This window comes from Solea senegalensis, linkage group LG4 (assembly GCF_019176455.1).
Source record: "Solea senegalensis isolate Sse05_10M linkage group LG4, IFAPA_SoseM_1, whole genome shotgun sequence".
Taxonomy (NCBI): domain Eukaryota; kingdom Metazoa; phylum Chordata; class Actinopteri; order Pleuronectiformes; family Soleidae; genus Solea; species Solea senegalensis.
The window spans coordinates 24,133,873-24,151,948 of record NC_058024.1 but is presented as its reverse complement, the minus strand read 5'-3'; the positions used below and the strand labels follow the sequence as shown (position 1 = coordinate 24,151,948).

Here is an 18,076-nt window from a genome sequence, read left to right as displayed (position 1 = left end):
AAGTAAAAGTAAAATTAGTATAAAAGTACACAAAAATGTAATTCATTACGTTCCACCTCTGGCTTTTTGTTGCAGGGGTGATACTAGTATATACAACAAAAGATTAGAAAACCACAGCACTTTTATTTTCATTCATTCATTGGGGACCTGTTCAGGTTGTACCCCACCTTTTGCCCTATGTCAGCTGAGATTGGCACCATCGCCCCCTCTGTGACCCACATGTGGTGGGTGGATGGATTGTCTACTGCTTAATCCTCCACATAAAGGTCACGGGGTCACTGAAGCCAGTCCCAATTTTACAAATGCAAAACTCAAATGCAAACTCCACACACAGAAAAGCCCTTGTTGGGACCGGGTCACGAACCTGGCTCTTTTTGCTGCAAGGCAACAGAACGAGCCGCTATGTCACAGTGTGGCCCACACCTTCATATTGCAGGTTTGTGCGATTGGAAAAATTCCAACAGTTTCTGAAAGCTGTGAAGTCGCCACGTCAAAGTCAACATGTGGTTATTACGGTAATTTCACTCACTCTGTTGCAGGAAGCCAGAAAATCAGTGTCTTTGTAACCAGAGAACATAGAGTACATCGTTTCCTTTTTTTGCCCTGTTTTTGTTTTGAGACAAAAGCTCAAACAAATGTTATTTTAAATATGTTTTATATTGTTTTTAAATGGTCAAAACACTATTTCAACATGCACTAAATTGTGAATAACTGCCAGATATTGAAAGTTATTCTGGAAATAATATGCTCATATGTATGCACGTTAAACACAAACGTGGCTTATCCAGCTGTGATATAAGTAGCACTGTCCTGTTTGTCATTATCATTCTCCCTTTTCTTTATTTTGCTGTAGACTTGTTATACAGATATTAATATAGAATATGTAATATAGAGTTCAGTCACTCACCTTCCAACCGTTAAACCGTTAAAACCAGTTTCTCCAAATGACAGCAAATGTCTCTTTTCCTTAAAAGAAAAAAAACAAAAAAAACATGCAGCCTTTAAGTCCACAAATCAGATTTAGTTGCATTTTTGTCGAATCTGTCATCACCTCTTACATTACAGCCTGGTTTGGCTCCCTGAGTATCCATTCATCACATCCCAATAAACAAAGCCATAAAACTAAGTAGTAAAACATAATTGGCCCAGGAGCAAGAACCACTCATCTGTTTCAGCAAAAAGAAATGCAGATGTGCTCAGATTTGGATCATGGATCGCTCACTTTGGGAAGTAAGAGACATGTAGACTCACATACGTGTGGTGTAGGAACAGAAACAGTGTCATTGTGAGCAAAATAACAACCTAATACTTTTGTGCAACTCTCACAGTAGATAACTTCTAAAATGACATATGCGGTGAACCTATAAGCCACATTTCATAGAATATGTCCAGTCTAGCTATCCTCAAAGGCAGTGTTGATATAAAACGAAAGAAAATCACAAGATTAAGCCAAATATTATACATTCTTAGGTGTCTTTTAAATAACTCCATCACACACAGACACAAATCAAAAATAATGACAACTGCTCAATAATAAAAATGAGCTTTATTCACTGACAGCAGGACATAAAGGCATTCTAATTCAAGATGTTTGGCGCAGTATCTGCAGAGAGACTGCACACAGAACGTCGTATTGCCCCCTCAAAGATCGTAAATACACATGGACAGCAGAGTTAAAAGCAAAACAAGATGATGGGATGAGTTAGTGGAGTAAAGTTTTATCTTTGCTTTCAAACAACAGCTGTTTCTGATCATATTCAAAGCCACTTCATTAGTTGTATTGCTGTATCAATGCTGCCAGCACAGACGACTCTGAACAGAAACAAATGGCACAGTCTACGACAGTATTTAGTTAAGTGTGAGTGAGTCATCAGTACTTTTGGTTCAGTGCATCCTCTCAGAGGTTGAAAAGGCATGTTATTCGCAGAGCCACAGTAGATTGTGCTTCAGTTCAGCCAGAAGAGGATGTATATATATACTGTATATATATATATATATATATATATATATATATATATATATATATATATATATATTATTTAATGTAGCTGATTGTTAGGTAACTATGACAACTATGATCGAGAGTTTTCGCTGTATCGGTCGCGTGCGTTAGTGACACGAATGAGTGCGGTACGAGTACGAGTGCTGCGTCGCCGGGCTCATGATGTTCTCCGTGATGTAGGCCACGAGCAGACAGATGATGACCAGCATCACACAAATGGCTCCGCCCACTGTTGTCATGGCGATCACAATGTCCTGCATCCCAGACAGTGGCAGCGTGAACTCCACGCAGTCCCGGCGGCCCGCACTCTGGGCCGGACCGGAGGAGGCCAGGGAGCGCAGGCAGAGCCGGTAGGGGATGTTCTCGTGCAGCTCGGTCAGCAGGAAGTCCCTGCAGCTGGAGCCAAGATGGACGCCGGCACATTCAAACTGAGTGAAGCTCCCATTCCACCAGCAGCTCAACTCGTAGCCTCCGCGCTTGCGGTGTGGGCTACTGAAAACAGTGTTTGATCCCGGAGTCTTCGTCCCGGCGTCCCCTGCTCTCGCCACTCTCTTCACAGCGTGCGCGGCCACCGTGGACCCGCCCTCATGGCTCCACTGTAACAGTACGCTGCCATTGATGAGAATATTGGCCACCAGGTTCCCCAGCGACACCACTGTCCTGCAGTCGGCCTTGTGACACTTGTACCCAGGCAGCGTGTTCCGAAAACACAGCTGGCCCCCGATACCTCCCTCAAACACTCTGTAGGCACAGTGTGATGATGATGATGATGATGGTGGTGGTGATGATGATGACTCGTCTTCCTCTGAGCTCCAGCTCGTGCCAGACCGTTCAGGTGTCACAGTGGTGTCATTTCCTCTGCTGGTGTTGAAAGAGAAGCTGCTCTCATGTTCTGGTGCCTCTTCAAGCTTTGGTGGTGGTGGTGGTGGTGTCCTACTTTTATAGTTGTTGGTGGTGGTGTTGGTGTGTTTGAGCCAGCCGTGGAGTGTCTCCACAGTGTCTCTGCTTGTCATCACCTCTGCAGTGGACGCTGCTGTGGATGATGATGAGGATGATGATGCTGACCTGCCGTGATGGGATCTGCCCGACCCAGCTGCTGCTGCAGCTGCTGCTGTTGTCTGGTGTAATGTGCAGAGCAGGAGAGCCGTTAAGACCAGCACTGATGGCTGCTGGCTCTTCATTTCACCTCCTCTCATGATCGGACTATTTAATCTCTCACAGTGGCACAAGGCGGACTGGTGATGTCTGCCATAGGATCAGCGCACAGCGTCAGTGCGCGCTCGACGAAATCCGTGCGAAACTCGACACCGCGTTCATGTCCTCTGCGACAAAACAAAGACATTTAATCTCGGAGTTCTCGCAGTCAGTCACAGATCCGAGGATGACCTTGCACAGGACGAGTGTGCGCGAGGAAGTAAAGTCACATCAGTGCAGCTCCACGCTCACTGACATCTGGTCAAAAACAACAGCACTGATTTGTCTCGGTGGGAGCTGATGATGGACGCGACTGTCGTGCCATCATTTGCCTTCTTCTTCCTCTTCTTTTCCTTCTCCTTCTTCTTCCTCCTGTCTGATTGACGTAAAGGGTTTGATGATGCCCGCTGTGTGAGAGTGCACGTGGAGGAGCGCGCGCGGTTGGGGAGCGAGCGCGTGCAGAAGAGGACTACTTGTGGGAGAAAAGGCAAAAAAAGGAAAACGCCACATGAGTCATCAACATCACACACACACACACACGCAGTGAGTGAGAGACCTGAGTGCAGTGATGGATAGAGCGTGAAACTCACCCACGCCCACCCGTGTCACACAAACACACACACATTATGGAGTTCATGTTTTTCCATGTTGTCTCTGCCTGTTGAACAAAAAAAACACGTTTATTTATAACCATTTGTTGTGGCTGAATTTACCTTTGTTATTTTATAAAGATTTGTCGTTTTATTAAGACTTCATTTATTATTGTTTATTGTTGGGCAATGTCTGATTATGTTTTTGTCTATTTGACGCTCATGCCCTGTAGTTTTTTCACAAATGACTTGATTATTCTTACTCAAGTAATTATTTTTTTACTATTACTTGAGTCATATTATTCTGAAGTAACAATACTCTTAATGTAGTAGTACAGCTTTTGGCTCCTCTGCTCAGGTCTTTACATTTATGAGCCTGAATACTCATCTGTGTTCACCCAACAAGTAGTCATTTTATTAGTGGTAAGATAATGAAGTCATCAACATCAGTGTAACAGCAGAAACTAAACATTTTACATTTACAAATGCTGGTATTATTTGCACTTTGGTCCATTTGTAAATTAATATTTGTTCAGATATAAAGTAGATAATTCATCTGGGACACATGACAGTGACCAGGTTATTTTCAATGTTTATCAGAAATAAAACAGCATAAGAGAAATTTAAAAAGGACATTTTTAAAAAAGAAGTAGAACGATTAGATTAGTAAAATTAAATATAACTTTTCCAATAAAAATGCATTGAAATACAGGTTCAATTATTAAACACAGACGTTTTCATGCAAAGCAAAAAGAAAACGCAGTTAGCTATACAGAACTTATTGTTCACAAATGCTTTTAAGTATTATATTGGGTGTCATTCCTTCTTTAAAGTGTGAATTATAAATGAAAAATAAAACAGTTTGCATGTTAAAGTTTCAAGAATCAGCCGACTTTAAGTTATGGGGAAAAAAGTGCCATTTTCCATTAATTTAAGGGGAGAAAAAAAGTCTTAAACTTCTGAACTGACAAACAAACACGGTGGTGCAGGTGGAGAAGCAGAATAAAAAGGAGAATGTCACACACTGTGGCGCCCCCTGCTGGTTGCACTAAACAATAACACTTCATTGTGAGGAAAAATCCCAACTTTGACACAAACTGATGAGTAGAAATGTTTCAGAAGAAATGAAACTAAAACACAGCAGAAAATCCAGATGATGTATATAGACTCTGCTCTAGAGTTAGAAAGAAAGAAATATGGAGAGAGAAGGGAGAGAAAGTAAAAAGGCTATTAAGTCTGGAAGAGAAGGAAAGAAAACTGGGATGAAAGAAGGAACAAGGAAAGAAAGAAGCAACGACAAAAAGAAAGAAGTGCAGTTAAGAATGAATTTCCTTCTTAATTTCTGTGTTCCTAAGGTGACAATACAAAATAGAATACAGTGTTATTATTATTTCCCTTTATTCTGCAATCTTTTTATTTTCCACGGCAGCAGGGGAATTATCCACTATTTCAAAGCAGAGAGTAATTCTCCTATTTTTGTTTTCCTATTTTCATAACAGACAAACATTGCAGAGATGTTTTAGTTCAGGGTAAAGTTTTATCGCGCTTGGGTTTAAGATCAAATAAGTCGTCTTGTTCTCCCTTCTGACAGTGATAGTGCAGGAGTACGCACTCTCAGTGTCTCAACAGAAACTGAGCTTACAATCTTTATCTATCATCATCATCATGAATAAGGAACATCTAAATCAATCAACAATCTCAATTTGCGGCGTTTACATTTTCTTCTCATCCAGTATACCTCAAAGCACAATCTACTATTACTACATGACCATAATGCATCGCTGTTTTCCATAGTACGTTTAATTAAGCAGTGCTTAGTTCAGATTATTCGAAGCAATGATGCCACTGTCTCCTCCCAAGAGAGAAACTTGGCTTCACTGCGAGCAATTAATACCTATGGAGGACGTGAATTGCTGACTAATAAGAGTAGAAAAAAAATGCTGTATCAATGGCACCGACTCTGCACCACCTCCTCATGGAAGCTCACTGTAGATAATTGAATAAAATGTCTAATCAGAAGCTTGTAATGTATGTCTGATAACACACTGTATATTATTATGTAGCCGAGATATGAGGACACTAGCGAGACACTTGTGTCTGTCCTGTGCATAAGAGACAGGGTTACATTATTACAGCTGACTGGTGATGCACAGAGAAAACATGGAAAACGCATCAGCTCATTGAAGTCAATGGACCGTGAACCTGGTCAGCAACAAAACCACCACCTGCGCGTTGAACCTGGTTGTTTGTCTGTCTGTACGTGCATATATAAGACACCGTGAACAGCGTTGCTGTCGCTCTCCACTCTCACGCACAGAAAACACGAGCGATGGCGCCGTGCAAAGAATGATGCCATGTCAGAGGTCCTCACTGTAGATGCCTTTTTGTTTGGGCTGTTGGTCTTCTCTGGCATCCTGGGAAACATCTTGGTCATCCATGTGGTGAGATAACATCAAATGTTACGTTAGAACTTGTGGAACACAGTGTTGTTGTCTTTGTATTTCGGCTCGTCCTCAGTGTGTCTTGCTTTTACCACCTGTAGGTGTTTCAGTCAGCCAGTGAGAGTCCGGCTCGCAGACTCCCTCCCTCTGACACTATTTTGGTGCACTTGTCACTGGCCAACCTGCTGACCTCACTTTTCCGCACTGTTCCCATCTTTGTGTCAGACCTGGGCCTGAACGTGTCTCTGTCTCCAGGCTGGTGTCGAGTCTTCATGCTGCTGTGGGTGTGGTGGCGGGCTGTCGGGTGCTGGGTGACTCTGGCACTCAGCCTCTTTCACTGCACCACTCTCAGGCGACAGCACGTGGCCTTTGGACCTCTCGCTCAGCAGAGGGAGAGGCGGCGGGTGTGGATCGCTCTGGGCCTGGTGTGGGGGGTTAACTTGGTCTTCTCCATTCCGGCTCTGGTGTACAGCACGCACGTTCACGGCAACGCCACTGTGGAGCTGATGGTGATCAGCTGCACCACCAGGCCCCTGCTGGGCTGCGTGTGGGAGTTCCCCTCAGCCGAGCAGGGCTCGGCGTTTGCGTCCACTTCGCTGGCGCTTAATGAGGTGCTGCCTCTGGTGCTGATGGGTTTCACTAATCTGGCCACACTTCACGCTCTGGCCAAGCACATCAGAGCCGTCACGTCAGGGGGGGAGTCGGGCGTCGGTCACGGAGAACTGGACAAACACGTCTCCACGGAGCGCAAGGCAGCCAACGTCATAATGTCCCTGGTGTCGCTGTTCGTGGTCTGCTGGGTGCTGCAGGTCGCCGCAGTCACATACTACAACCACGACGGGGGGCACCATGCTGAGGGGCTGCTGACCGTGGCTCATTTTTCCGCCTCGCTGTTCGTGGGATTCAGTCCGATGGTGGTGGCACTGGGACATGGCAAGCTGAGGAAGAGGATCTCCAGCATGATACTGGGGTGGTCTAAAGTCCTTAAATGTCACAGTAAGGTCACTGAGGAGAGGACTAATTCCCCAAAGACTGACTCTAAAAATGGAAAACAAACCATTTTTGTTGTTCAAAAGAGGGAAAAGACATAAATGACGGGGTGCGGTAACTTCTCTGGACACAAATGTTGACAAGTATTAATCATTTTGCTTGAATTTGCAATGTGGTGATTTTTTTCTTATTTTTCTGCCTCTGTTCGGTCTTTGTGAACAAAAACAACGTCACGCTACTTTTGTTCTGTCAAGCAAAACTATCAGACCTGACTGAGGGAGCCTTTGTGTGTGTAAACTGACAGTGCAGGAAGCGTTTACCCTTGTGTTTCCATGTTTTGTTTGTGTTTGTGTGTGTAAGTGTGTAGTCAGGAGCCAACATCTGTGTAATATGATCTAACTTTGAGAATCATTTTCTTCTTCTTCTGTTGACAATTTGTTAAGAGAAGGAAATAAACTATAGTATCCATTTCTCTGCTGGAAAAGTCAAATTCACTGGGTAACAAACAACAGAACAAATCCAAATTTCTCTCTGTCAGTGAGAAATCAAAGACTTGAACGTGGAACGCAGTCGCCGGTGGCCGACTGCCAGAATAAGAGGCGACATGGCGATGAAGATAATATTGGCGAAACGTGCCAGAACCAGCAGATATTCGGGCGAGGTGCCCTGGCTGTAGTTGAAATAGTTCACAGAGATGATGCTCGTTCCCCACGACGCGATGAAGAGCATGATGAGAGCAAGAATCACCTGAAATCATACAAGGAGAAGAATTGAGGCCGTGAAACCAACATGTTGTCATAGGATGAAACACATACACAGTCACTTTGAGTTAAAGAACACGGGTTCCCTGTATATTTCATATTTCAGTAAGCTCAGAACTCTTTGAACTCCTCCCGCCTCTTCCTCACCTTGGCTGCTCGTTTCTCCGCCGGCACTCGTTTAATGACGGGCCCGTCCTGCGCCGCGCTGCGCACCCTGCCGTGGGTGTAGAGCGTGTAAAGGGAGCCCAGGTTGGTGAAAGCCATCAGGATCACAGGGATTGTCTCGTGGATCACGACAGATGTGGTGGCATAAGCGAGGCCGCTGTAGGTGGAGGGGAAGTTCCACACACAGCCCAGCAGGGGGCGTGTGGTGCTGCTCACCAGCATCAGAGTCTGAGAGGAGGAGGAGGAGGAGGAGATACTCAGTATTAGATGAATAATTACTATTGACACAAATAATACTTTTGGATTAGAGTGATGTGACTGAAGGTTGGTCGTATATATGATAGAAATAATTATACTATATCATCATTATGGCATTACTAAGACTATTACACAGAATACACTATAATGTCAATTATATTATTATTACTTAAGTGCAGTGTTTAGTACTGTGCACTCCCTTGTTTTGAACAATATAATAACCATAACAACATAATGAAACACATATTTGCTTCACATGATGAATGTGTGGTCATTAACAGTGATTATTCTTGGTCCGATGGCACTGATTTACACAATTACACGGTTCATGCAGGTTAAAGAGTCTCGAGTTTACTGCAAACACGGCGTCAACAGCAGAGTCGGGCGGCGGTGCTTGATGAAGTAATCACAACACAATCATGGAACATAGCTGCTGGTAAATTGGCTGAAACGTGCAGACTCGCCTCTGTGGTGTTCACATCGCCATTCGTGGAAAAAACAAGAGCGGGAATGGAGTAAACAAAGTTGAGAAGCCAGATGAGGGCGAGGCTGAGCAGTGAGCTGGGAGCTCCCCGGGACCCGAGGTTCACCATGATGGGAGTCACGCGCCTCAAAGTCTGGAAGTGGAAAGCACTGAGGTAAAGTGTCGACCACACGTTGACCGAGCGCAGCCACACCCAGATCCCCATCAGGAACTGACACCACTCTTTAGATGAGTACAGCTGTGAAGACAGAGAGAGAGAGATGTTTATCTATCTATCTATCTATCTATCTATCTATCTATCTATCTATCTATCTATCTATCTATCTATCTATCTATCCAACCATCCACCTACCTACTTCCATCCATCCATCCACCAACCTACTTACCCGTCCATCCATCCACCTAAGAGTAACATGCTATAGATAGATAGCATGTTACCCTTCCATCCATCCATCCAACCATCAACCTACTTCAATCCATCCAACCATCTACCTACCAACTTACCTACACATCCATCCATCTGTCCACCGACTTACCCATCCATCCATCCATCCACCCAACCATCCACCTACATACCCATCCATCCATCTAACCAACCAACCAACCACCTACCTACTCATCCAACCAACCTACCATCCATCTACCTACACATCCATCCACCTACCTACCTACCCATCCATCCATCCATCCATCCATCCCATGTATTGATCATGCAGACCTCATACCTCTAGTCCCAGGTCTGAAATAATCAGCAGCATGTTCCTCATCACAGACACCATCAGATTTGACAGCGACATGTTAATGATGATGATGTCCGAGTTGCGTCCTCTGCCGCCTTCCAGTATCACGCTCTTACCGATCACCACGACCACTGTGGCATTACCCAGGATGCCCATCATCACCAGGATAATGTAAAAGACGATTTGTGCTGAGGACACAGAGACACGAAGTCCCATCCCCACGAGCTCGTCCAGGTCATCGTGGTTCATTGAGTTCTCCATTGCAACCATAGATTTAACAAACCTCGCGCGTGGAGAGGTCTGAGCAGCTGATGTACAGTCTTTAAGCAGCTAGCGTCTTCATTTTTTCACGTGTTGTAACTCAGTCTTCAGCCTCCAACATGCTGCTAACATCTGTGAGCACCAGTATGACTGTCACACTGAATGGTGGGAGAAGGTTTGGCCCCCACAGAAAGCCACCAAGCAAAATGGTATAGTTGGCCTCTGGGAGCTCCAGGTGCATGTTAATGAAACACAAGAGATTAATCAACTTCCCTGAGTGAAATGTGCTTTCTTTGCATCTTCAGTCATGATGTCGTTATCCTATCCTTTGTTCGCTCTAATGTGCATATGAGAGGATTTTTTATCAAATTAAAAAAGAAAACTACTTCAGATCTCAGGTGGATCACTGAAGTCCTGCTGCTTGAAACAGCATGATATTGAAAACAATTGAAGATAAATGCAAAAGATTAGAACTGACCAAATATTTACTAGAAAAACGTTGACTCCACACGTCAATCATTAGTTAACCCTTAGTGCTCACGCGACACAATCTGTGGGAAATTGCCGTGGGAATAATACACAACTCCTTATTTGGACATCCTGTGGGGGTGGTGGGGGGGGTTTATAGGTCACATATATGGGCTTTAAAAAAATGCAGATTTTTTCATCCTGTTGAGTCAAAGTTGTGATTCATTTTAAATCGTATTTTAAGTCGTGATATAAAGTAATGATAATTGTGTAGAAGTCACATAAATTTTTTTACTTTGAACTGTGACGTATTTCCATATTTCACAAATTCAATCTGATTTAAAAAAAAATTTAGTACTTTTTTTTTCATCAGATTGTCTGTAGGTTGTCCTAAAAAAATAGACTCTATATTGCACACTCTTATAGCCTCTGTATATGTTTAAACATTGTAATGAAAAAAACATAATTCTCTGTATTATTCTGTTGTATTGTATAAAATGGGAAATCTCATCTTTGTTGATACTGGAAACAAGAAAAAGGTACTTTATAAGCTTCTTTTGAGGTTTTTACTGGTAATGCAAATACTCAATTGTATTTAACATTGTATGTAACTGTATCTGGACATTCATCATTTGATAGCCGTGTATCTTTGAATAACAAAGCACTTTTTCAGCTGTGTCTATCCTATTTCCTATTTCAATTAATGTTATCTACACCCCCTCTTAATGGATTTGGGCATACTTAAAGACCTGAACTCATTCTAAACATTTATGTGAAGTAGCAGGATAAAAATGTGCTTTACCACTTCTTTAAATAGAAATGTGTTTACAGTCTGACACCACTAGATGGCCCCATAAACAACCAAGTAACATAAAGAGTGCTACAGATTTGAATACAGATGTGTGTGTGTGTTCCTTTTATTCCCTGCAAAAGAACAACAAACCCAATGCACATGGCCACAGTGTAATTATATTTTTATAAAAACCTCCTTATGAATTCAATTCATTTCATTTGCTTTAAAACACATTTAGTACATATATAATAACAGCAACGTGATATTTTCACTTGCATGAGGAAAACAAGAAGTAAATTTTGCATTGTAAGGACAGAGAGCTGGAGTGAAGCGATAAAGCTTTTTCCGACATAATAATTTATTTCTACATTAAAACTAAACTACACTGAATAAATAACAATTCTGATGCATCCAGCACGATTTCATCCGTGCGTTATTCTGCAGACTCTCTCACTGTTTACCCCAGTGGCCGGAATCTAACAGAGAGCAGAGACAGAGAAACAGGGATTGAACAGAATAGAAAATATTAATATTTAACAAATAGATGATAATAATGATATTTAGGAACCTGTGTGACTGTTTGCTGCGCAGCAGAATCCGTCACCTCGTCCCGAGCTGTACACTGGAGACACACACACTCGGCCACTCTGGCCAAAGTGTGAGAGCCGCATTGAGTGAGACGTAGGAGACAGGAAGAAGGAGGATTTTGAGGCGGTTTTTGGGGAGTTTCCTTTCTCCCAGTTGAGCCAGTAACCTTTCACTCCATCTCGATGGGCCTTCCACGCCACCTGCACCTCCTGATGCTCCAGTGGGGCGAGCTGGAGGTCGGCCAGTGCAGGCAGAGCTGGTCCAAAGAAAAAAAAGTTTTATTTAGTTTTGTAAAGCTGATTAAGAAAAGTAGGAAACATTAAAACAGGAACTGTAATAAACACAAGAGAAATTTGCGGTACTAGTTATTTTCAGTCCTAGTTATTTTCAGCAGTGTCCCTGCGCAAAGTTAGAGGGTACTTCCTGTTTATAATGGCCGACTTCCTGTTGGGTGAAAGGCGTTTCTGTAAACGTGTTCAGGGAAGCTCCCTTGACTCACATATCAAGTTTCGTGCAGATTGGACAATGTCAGACTTTACTTCCTGTTTCGGGAATTCTACTTCCTGTAGGGAGGTCATCTTTTACAGACATGTTCAGGACGGGTCTGAGGTCTCGCATATCAAGTTTCAGCTGGATACAACAATCCCTGTTAGAGCAGCATCAAAAACTGTAAGTGTAATTCTGTCTGCTGTTTTTGAAAATTGAATATTTTCACATAGGCGATCATCGATCATCGCAAGTTTGGTTCTCGTACGCCACGCGACGTTGTAACTAACCATAAGCATCGTAAGCTCCTGGACATGTTGAAGGTGATCACACAAAAGCTGTAGGACAATATAGGAAAATAGGAAAATATAATATGGTGGATCAGATTTGACCATACAGGATTGAGCAACACATTATTTCTCATCAATAAACACAATACAGACAGATGTGATCACTGGGTTAGGGTTATATATATATATATATACACACATATATACATATATGTATATATATATATATATATATATATACATACATATATATATAATACATAATTATTATTTATTTTTACTTTTAAGTAATAGTTCAGTTAGATCAACGTTCGATCCACACTCCATACCAGATGGTGGCGGTAATGCACCAAATCGTTGTTTGCCAACCGCCATAAAACCTCAGAAAAGTGGAGGAGGAGGAGGAAGAAGAAGAAGAAGAAGCATAAAGCGGAGACTGATAATGATTGGTGACACACAGCACACCTGCTCGTCTTCACGCAGGTGTTTTTCAATCAGCTGATGACCGCTGATTGCTTCCTCCTCCTCATCTTATTTAATCTTACTCCACCCAACACTTCCGTGATGTCATTTTGAAGAGAAGCTGCACGAGCCGTGAAACGAAAAAAGACGCGAAAAAAGTGTCGCTGCTTAACAACTGAAACTGTTCCGGGAGGAGGGAACGTGTGGCGCTAATGCACCAACCGCCAAAAAACCTCAAAATATGAACGAGGGAACTTTAAAAAAAGGAGAGAAAAAGAAGAGAAAACTACCGCGGCGTGACGTCAGACGCCAAAAAGGTGACCGCGTGCTTCAGCTCCTCAGCAAGGCGCTCCAGGGTGGCGTGTTCGACCTGGTCCAGATTGATGTCCCGTCCAGAATGGTGAGTAACGTTTGTCAAGTTATCTTAATGATGACTCGAAACTTAGCTCTAACAAACTTAGCTCAACATTACCCTTACCTCAATATTTAAGCTGTGCCTCGTTTTGTTTGGTTACAGCAGTTAAGTTATTGGTTTAAATGGGGCTGCAACTCATTTCTATCTTAATTAACCTGTGATTTATTTTCATGCTTGGTCCATAAAATGTTAAATGTTGTTCACTGTGTCTAAATTCAGTTAAATTCTTAATTTATTTGGATTCAGTGATTGCTGAAATAGAGCAAATAAATGAGGAAATATTCACATTTAACAAAATAAAAACACTTGAAACTCAAACACTTAAAGCAATCCATTATCAAAATAGACTATGTGTTTAAGTTGTATTGTTAATTGTATTAATTATGTTATTTAGTCTATAATGTTATATTATCACTTTTGGTCTTTTGTTTTCTTAGTGTACTGCATTGTTAGTTCCGCGTCCCCTTGTTGTGGTGGGGGACCAGGTAAAGGGACGGACCGAAGTCCTGTTTAATGTTATTTGAAGCCCATGGTTATAATTATTCATGAATATGCAGTGCCATAATAACTACATCTTTGACGTTTATAACAAACCAAACAGTTTGAAAATTGGTAGCAAATTGAGCAAGTTATGGTTATTTAAAAAGTCCATGTACCATGACAACACATGTTATGGGTGAGTGAGCTGACTGTGGCAAGATGGCTGCCCTGTGCGAGCATTCGACACTCCGTCGTAAGTCATCAAGCCTTTATTTATTTTTATATATATATATAAAAATATATATATATGGTCTATGGTCCTGTGAATAGAGAAATAAAGACTGCCGAAACAGTGTCTTTTTGAAGAATTAACTTCCTCTTTGTAACCTGCAAAACCCACGGCCCTGGCACTACCTGTCTAGAAGTTGTGCTTACACAAGTTAAAATGGCTGCTGTGCTATGTTAACGCACTGTTCCACTCATGGTCATTACTATAGAGTTTTTCTCTGGAAAGACTTATTTGTTTATTTTTTTTTTATGTTAAATGTTTAAAAACAGATTCAGGGTTAACATGTCTTTTATAATTGTAAACTTTTAATGTAGTCATTAAAATAGAAACTTTGTTTTGTTTTTTTAAAGGAACAACATGCTTCCTGCTCACAGAGACCTGGTCGGACCCGCCATATACAAAAGCCTGAGGCTATCAAAAAAAGGTGAGTGACACCTTTAGAGATACTTTACTACATCATTGAAAATGTTATGGCTAATTTTCATAATGTTTTTAACTGATGGCAATATATCATATACATTTAATCACACATGTATAATATAAGTTTGTTTGTTTTTTAACATTGTTTTGTTTGTTTGTTTGTTTGTTTGTTTTTCCCACAGATTGATCTTCATGAAGTTCGTCAAAGAGTAGGTGTGATGATTTAACTCAGGGTGGCCGCTGTGTCCCCACTCTCTTGGCCGCTGTGCCTACATCTCTCTGCATTGTCCAACATGGCCACGTTCTTTCTATTCTCCTGATTTCCATCTGTCAGATAGCTGAGGGTTGTACATGGAGCATTTGCCACAGGTTGGTTTTGTATGTTCCTGACCACTTTATTTGGTGGTCTGATCTGGTCCTTGTAGGTTATATTTTTGTGGAACTGCTGAGCGAGTGATTTGAAAGAGTGAGTTGACTGACGGACTGTTTGAAATTCTCTCTCTAAATGAATGGTTTGTGTGTGACTGAGATGCCGTGATTGAATAGTTCAGATGGTCTGAGAATGTGATTATGTTCAGCAGTTCACATTAAAGTAGATCTGGTTTCTTGAAGCGTTTAGATGCTTGATAAGTTATAATGCACTAACATTTCCTTTTTAGGTCCGTCTACAAAGGGTGAGTCCATATTTTTGTATTTCTTCTCTGGGGGGGGCTACCTTCTTGGCCTCCATGTGTGCTAGGGTTTGCAGAGTAGGGGAATAAATAAAAGAAAACTTGTTTGTTGTGTTTTTTTGAAAGTGAAGGTACTTAGGTGTCGGCAACTGACTTGCTAGTCTGGCTGCTCACAGCTAACTACCGGATCATGCTGACAATGTACATGCAAAGGTAAAAACACGACTCTCTGTGGAGGCGTGTTCTTGCCTTGCCTCTGTGCACTTAAACACTTTTTCTTTCTAACTGTTACGCAGGCCGCGGGCCATCGCTGTTCCGGCCGCCGTGTCGATCTGTCCTGGCCCTCCTCGTGCCTTTCCTCACTTCTAAAAGGAAAAAAACAATATCAACTTTTCGTTGGCACTAAAATATAGTGACGTTGGAGGACCAGATCTTAAATGAGGTTTAAATGGATGTTGGTGTACAGTCAAAGCTAGATGGTAAGAATAAAGTTAATGTTGTGCCTTGTACGCTCTGTCACAAGGTTTAGATGTCTTGGCCGCTGTGCCTTTTTTTTTTTTCTCTCCTTTTCCAACGCCATTAATCTACCGTTAGCCCTAGAACGTTAAAAGTAGATCCTGGTGATCTACATAGTACCTGGCTTTGAATGGCAGCCCTGCCATAGCACTTTGTATGGCCAATACGTCCTTTAATGCAAGTAGGCCATGACGCTAACTGTGCCCGCGCCTTCGTGACATACTTGTGTTCTTGTACCGTGTGGCCTTGCGCGTGATAGTCACTTTATATAGGCCAACATGGGTGCCCTCCGCCCATGCACAGTAAAGTAAACTAACCTGTACTTTTCTTCTAGCATCAATCAAGAGGAGCACCGACATCCTGCATGTCCACCTTAATTAGATTGCGTTTTAGTAAAGTAAAATTTTAAATAAGTAGTTTTTCGTGGTGTGTGACTGTGTATGCGACTGTGTGGGTGTGTGCTGCAGTACCACTGTGTGCGCTGCTGATTCCACTGACCGGACTGTGTGTGTGCGATCTACTGACCGCGCGGTGTGTGTGTGTGCACGCTGACGACCGGACTGCGCGCTGACTAATCGACCGTGTGTGGTGCGTGTGTGTGTGTGGTAAAAGCGCTGACCACTGACTGTGCGCTGACGACCGACTGTGTGTGTGTGCGCCAGGCGTGTGTGTGTGTGCGTGTGTGTGTGTGCGCGCTGACGACTGACTGTGCGCTGACGACTGACTGTGTGTGCTGACTTGGACTGACGTTAATCTGACCTTTGGACCAGGACTAACACTCCAATTGACTTTACTGCACCAGGAAGGTGAACAACATTTATGCTACAAGACTGACAAGATGCACACCAATTAGACGACAATCAAATTCTTTCAAAAATGGGTCAAATTTTTACCTTTCAGGTAAGTCTTAAAGGCCTTTGCCACATGATCTTTGTGGGTAAATCGTGTCCACTCCATTTATAAAGTTAATTTGCATTTAAACATTTACAATGCCTGACACAATGGCATTACAATAATCTAATTTTTTTTACTGATTGCAAAGGCCTTTATTTACACACTGATGCATGCCAAGACTGCCATCATGGCATGTGTCACTGTCTCTCTCTCGTTGGTCTGTCTGTCTGTCCTGTGTATCTGTCTGTCTGTCTCTCTTGCTGTCAGTCTGTCTTGTGTCTAGTCTCTGTCTCTCTCTGTGTCAGTCTGTCTTATGTGTCTGGTCTCTGTCTTTCTGTCTCTCTCTGTGTCTGTCTGTCTGTCTTGTGTCTGGTCTCTGTCTCTCTGCTTTAACTCTTGTTGAGCTATGCACTAAATGATTTCTCCAACGTCTCCATATCACTTGTTTTCTCCCTGCAGACTTCCACCACCCACTGCTGCTGTTGCATCTGCTAAAGGTAGCTGTATCCTGGCTCACTGCGTCTTCATGTGTTGGGTAAGACATGTCATTCGACTATTAACAATGTAAACACTTTTTAAATCACTTGTAGATGGTGATGGTGAACAGACACTTTTAAACTTTGTTTTGTTTTTAAAGGAACAACCTGCTTCCTGCTCACAGAGACCTGGTCTGACCTGTCATATACAAAAGCCTGAGGCTGTCAAAAAAAAGGTGAGTGACACCTTCAGAGATAATTTACTACATCATTGAAAATGTTATGGCTAATTTTCATAATGTATTTAACTGATGGCAATATATCATATACATTTAATCACACATGTATAATATAAGTTTGTTTATGTCTTTAAAGAGTGTGGCTGTGTGAGGTACTGACATTTGTATACTTGAACTTAAAAGGCATTCCTTAAATCTGAATCAACTTTATTCTACATCACTTGTGATTATGTTAATTCCTTTGTTTCACTGTTAGAATAGAGTTTGTGCTGGCAGTGAGTGTTTATATCTCAGGCTGGGTGAACCATGTCTGTACCTCATACAAACATCTAGTTATTTTACACCTGTAACAGTATGAACTTGAACATGGTCAAGGCCGGAGACTGGACTCAAACATTGTCTGTTTGTTTGTTTGTTTTTTTCCCCCCAGATTGATCTTCATGAAGATCGTCAAAGAGTAGGTGTGATGATTTAACTCTGGGTGGCCACTGGGTCCCCACTCTTTCTTGGCCACTGTGCCTACATCTCTCTCTCTCTCTCTCTGCATTGTCCAACATGGCCACGTTCTTTCTATTCTCCTGCTTTCCACAAGGCTTAGACTTCTTGGCCGCTGTGGCTTTTTTCTCTCTCTCTCTCTTTTCCAACGTGGCCATTAATCTACCGTTAGCCCTAGAACGTTAAAGTAGATCCTGGTGATCTACAT

General features: G+C 42.3%; 3 protein-coding genes and 2 long non-coding RNA genes across 5 annotated transcripts; 2 read left to right on the top strand and 3 right to left on the bottom strand.

Annotated features, from left to right (window-relative positions):
* Positions 1-1,997: 1,997 nt before the first annotated feature.
* Positions 1,998-3,716, bottom strand: fndc10 (fibronectin type III domain containing 10). Its single transcript, XM_044024709.1, has one exon. It carries the CDS (start codon positions 3,196-3,198, stop codon positions 2,110-2,112), a length of 1,089 nt encoding a protein of 362 aa, XP_043880644.1. The 5' UTR covers positions 3,199-3,716; the 3' UTR covers positions 1,998-2,109.
* Positions 3,717-5,059: 1,343 nt separating this feature from the next.
* On the top strand, positions 5,060-7,441 carry LOC122768609 (olfactory receptor class A-like protein 4). Its single transcript, XM_044024711.1, has 2 exons — positions 5,060-6,227; positions 6,329-7,441. Exons 1-2 carry the CDS (start codon positions 6,141-6,143, stop codon positions 7,316-7,318), a joined length of 1,077 nt encoding a protein of 358 aa, XP_043880646.1. The 5' UTR covers positions 5,060-6,140; the 3' UTR covers positions 7,319-7,441.
* Positions 7,442-7,466: 25 nt separating this feature from the next.
* LOC122768607 (olfactory receptor class A-like protein 4) lies at positions 7,467-10,457 on the bottom strand. Its single transcript, XM_044024708.1, has 4 exons — positions 9,611-10,457; positions 8,866-9,123; positions 8,126-8,371; positions 7,467-7,964 (listed from the first exon to the last, which is right to left on the bottom strand). The coding sequence occupies exons 1-4, from the start codon at positions 9,893-9,895 to the stop codon at positions 7,752-7,754; spliced, it is 1,002 nt and encodes a 333-aa protein (XP_043880643.1). The 5' UTR covers positions 9,896-10,457; the 3' UTR covers positions 7,467-7,751.
* Positions 10,458-10,906: 449 nt separating this feature from the next.
* Positions 10,907-12,218, bottom strand: LOC122768539. The gene is made up of 2 exons (XR_006360316.1): positions 11,716-12,218; positions 10,907-11,623 (listed from the first exon to the last, which is right to left on the bottom strand). It is a non-coding gene; the product is annotated as an uncharacterized LOC122768539 (long non-coding RNA).
* Positions 12,219-17,162: 4,944 nt separating this feature from the next.
* Positions 17,163-17,911, top strand: LOC122768679. Its single transcript, XR_006360344.1, has 3 exons — positions 17,163-17,193; positions 17,296-17,370; positions 17,804-17,911. It is a non-coding gene; the product is annotated as an uncharacterized LOC122768679 (long non-coding RNA).
* The last annotated feature ends 165 nt before the right edge of the window (positions 17,912-18,076 follow it).

Bases quoted from the DNA above. Each gene is read 5' to 3' on its own strand.
- fndc10 (XM_044024709.1), bottom strand. From the start codon at position 3,198: ATGAGAGGAGGTGAAATGAAGAGCCAGCAGCCATCAGTGCTGGTCTTA.
- LOC122768609 (XM_044024711.1), top strand. From the start codon at position 6,141: ATGTCAGAGGTCCTCACTGTAGATGCCTTTTTGTTTGGGCTGTTGGTC. The intron at 6,228-6,328 runs GTGAGATAACAT...TACCACCTGTAG, and splicing joins ACATCTTGGTCATCCATGTG to GTGTTTCAGTCAGCCAGTGA.
- LOC122768607 (XM_044024708.1), bottom strand. From the start codon at position 9,895: ATGGTTGCAATGGAGAACTCAATGAACCACGATGACCTGGACGAGCTC. The intron at 8,372-8,865 runs GCGAGTCTGCAC...TCCTCCTCTCAG, and splicing joins GCGATGTGAACACCACAGAG to ACTCTGATGCTGGTGAGCAG. The intron at 7,965-8,125 runs GTGAGGAAGAGG...GTATGATTTCAG, and splicing joins CGGAGAAACGAGCAGCCAAG to GTGATTCTTGCTCTCATCAT.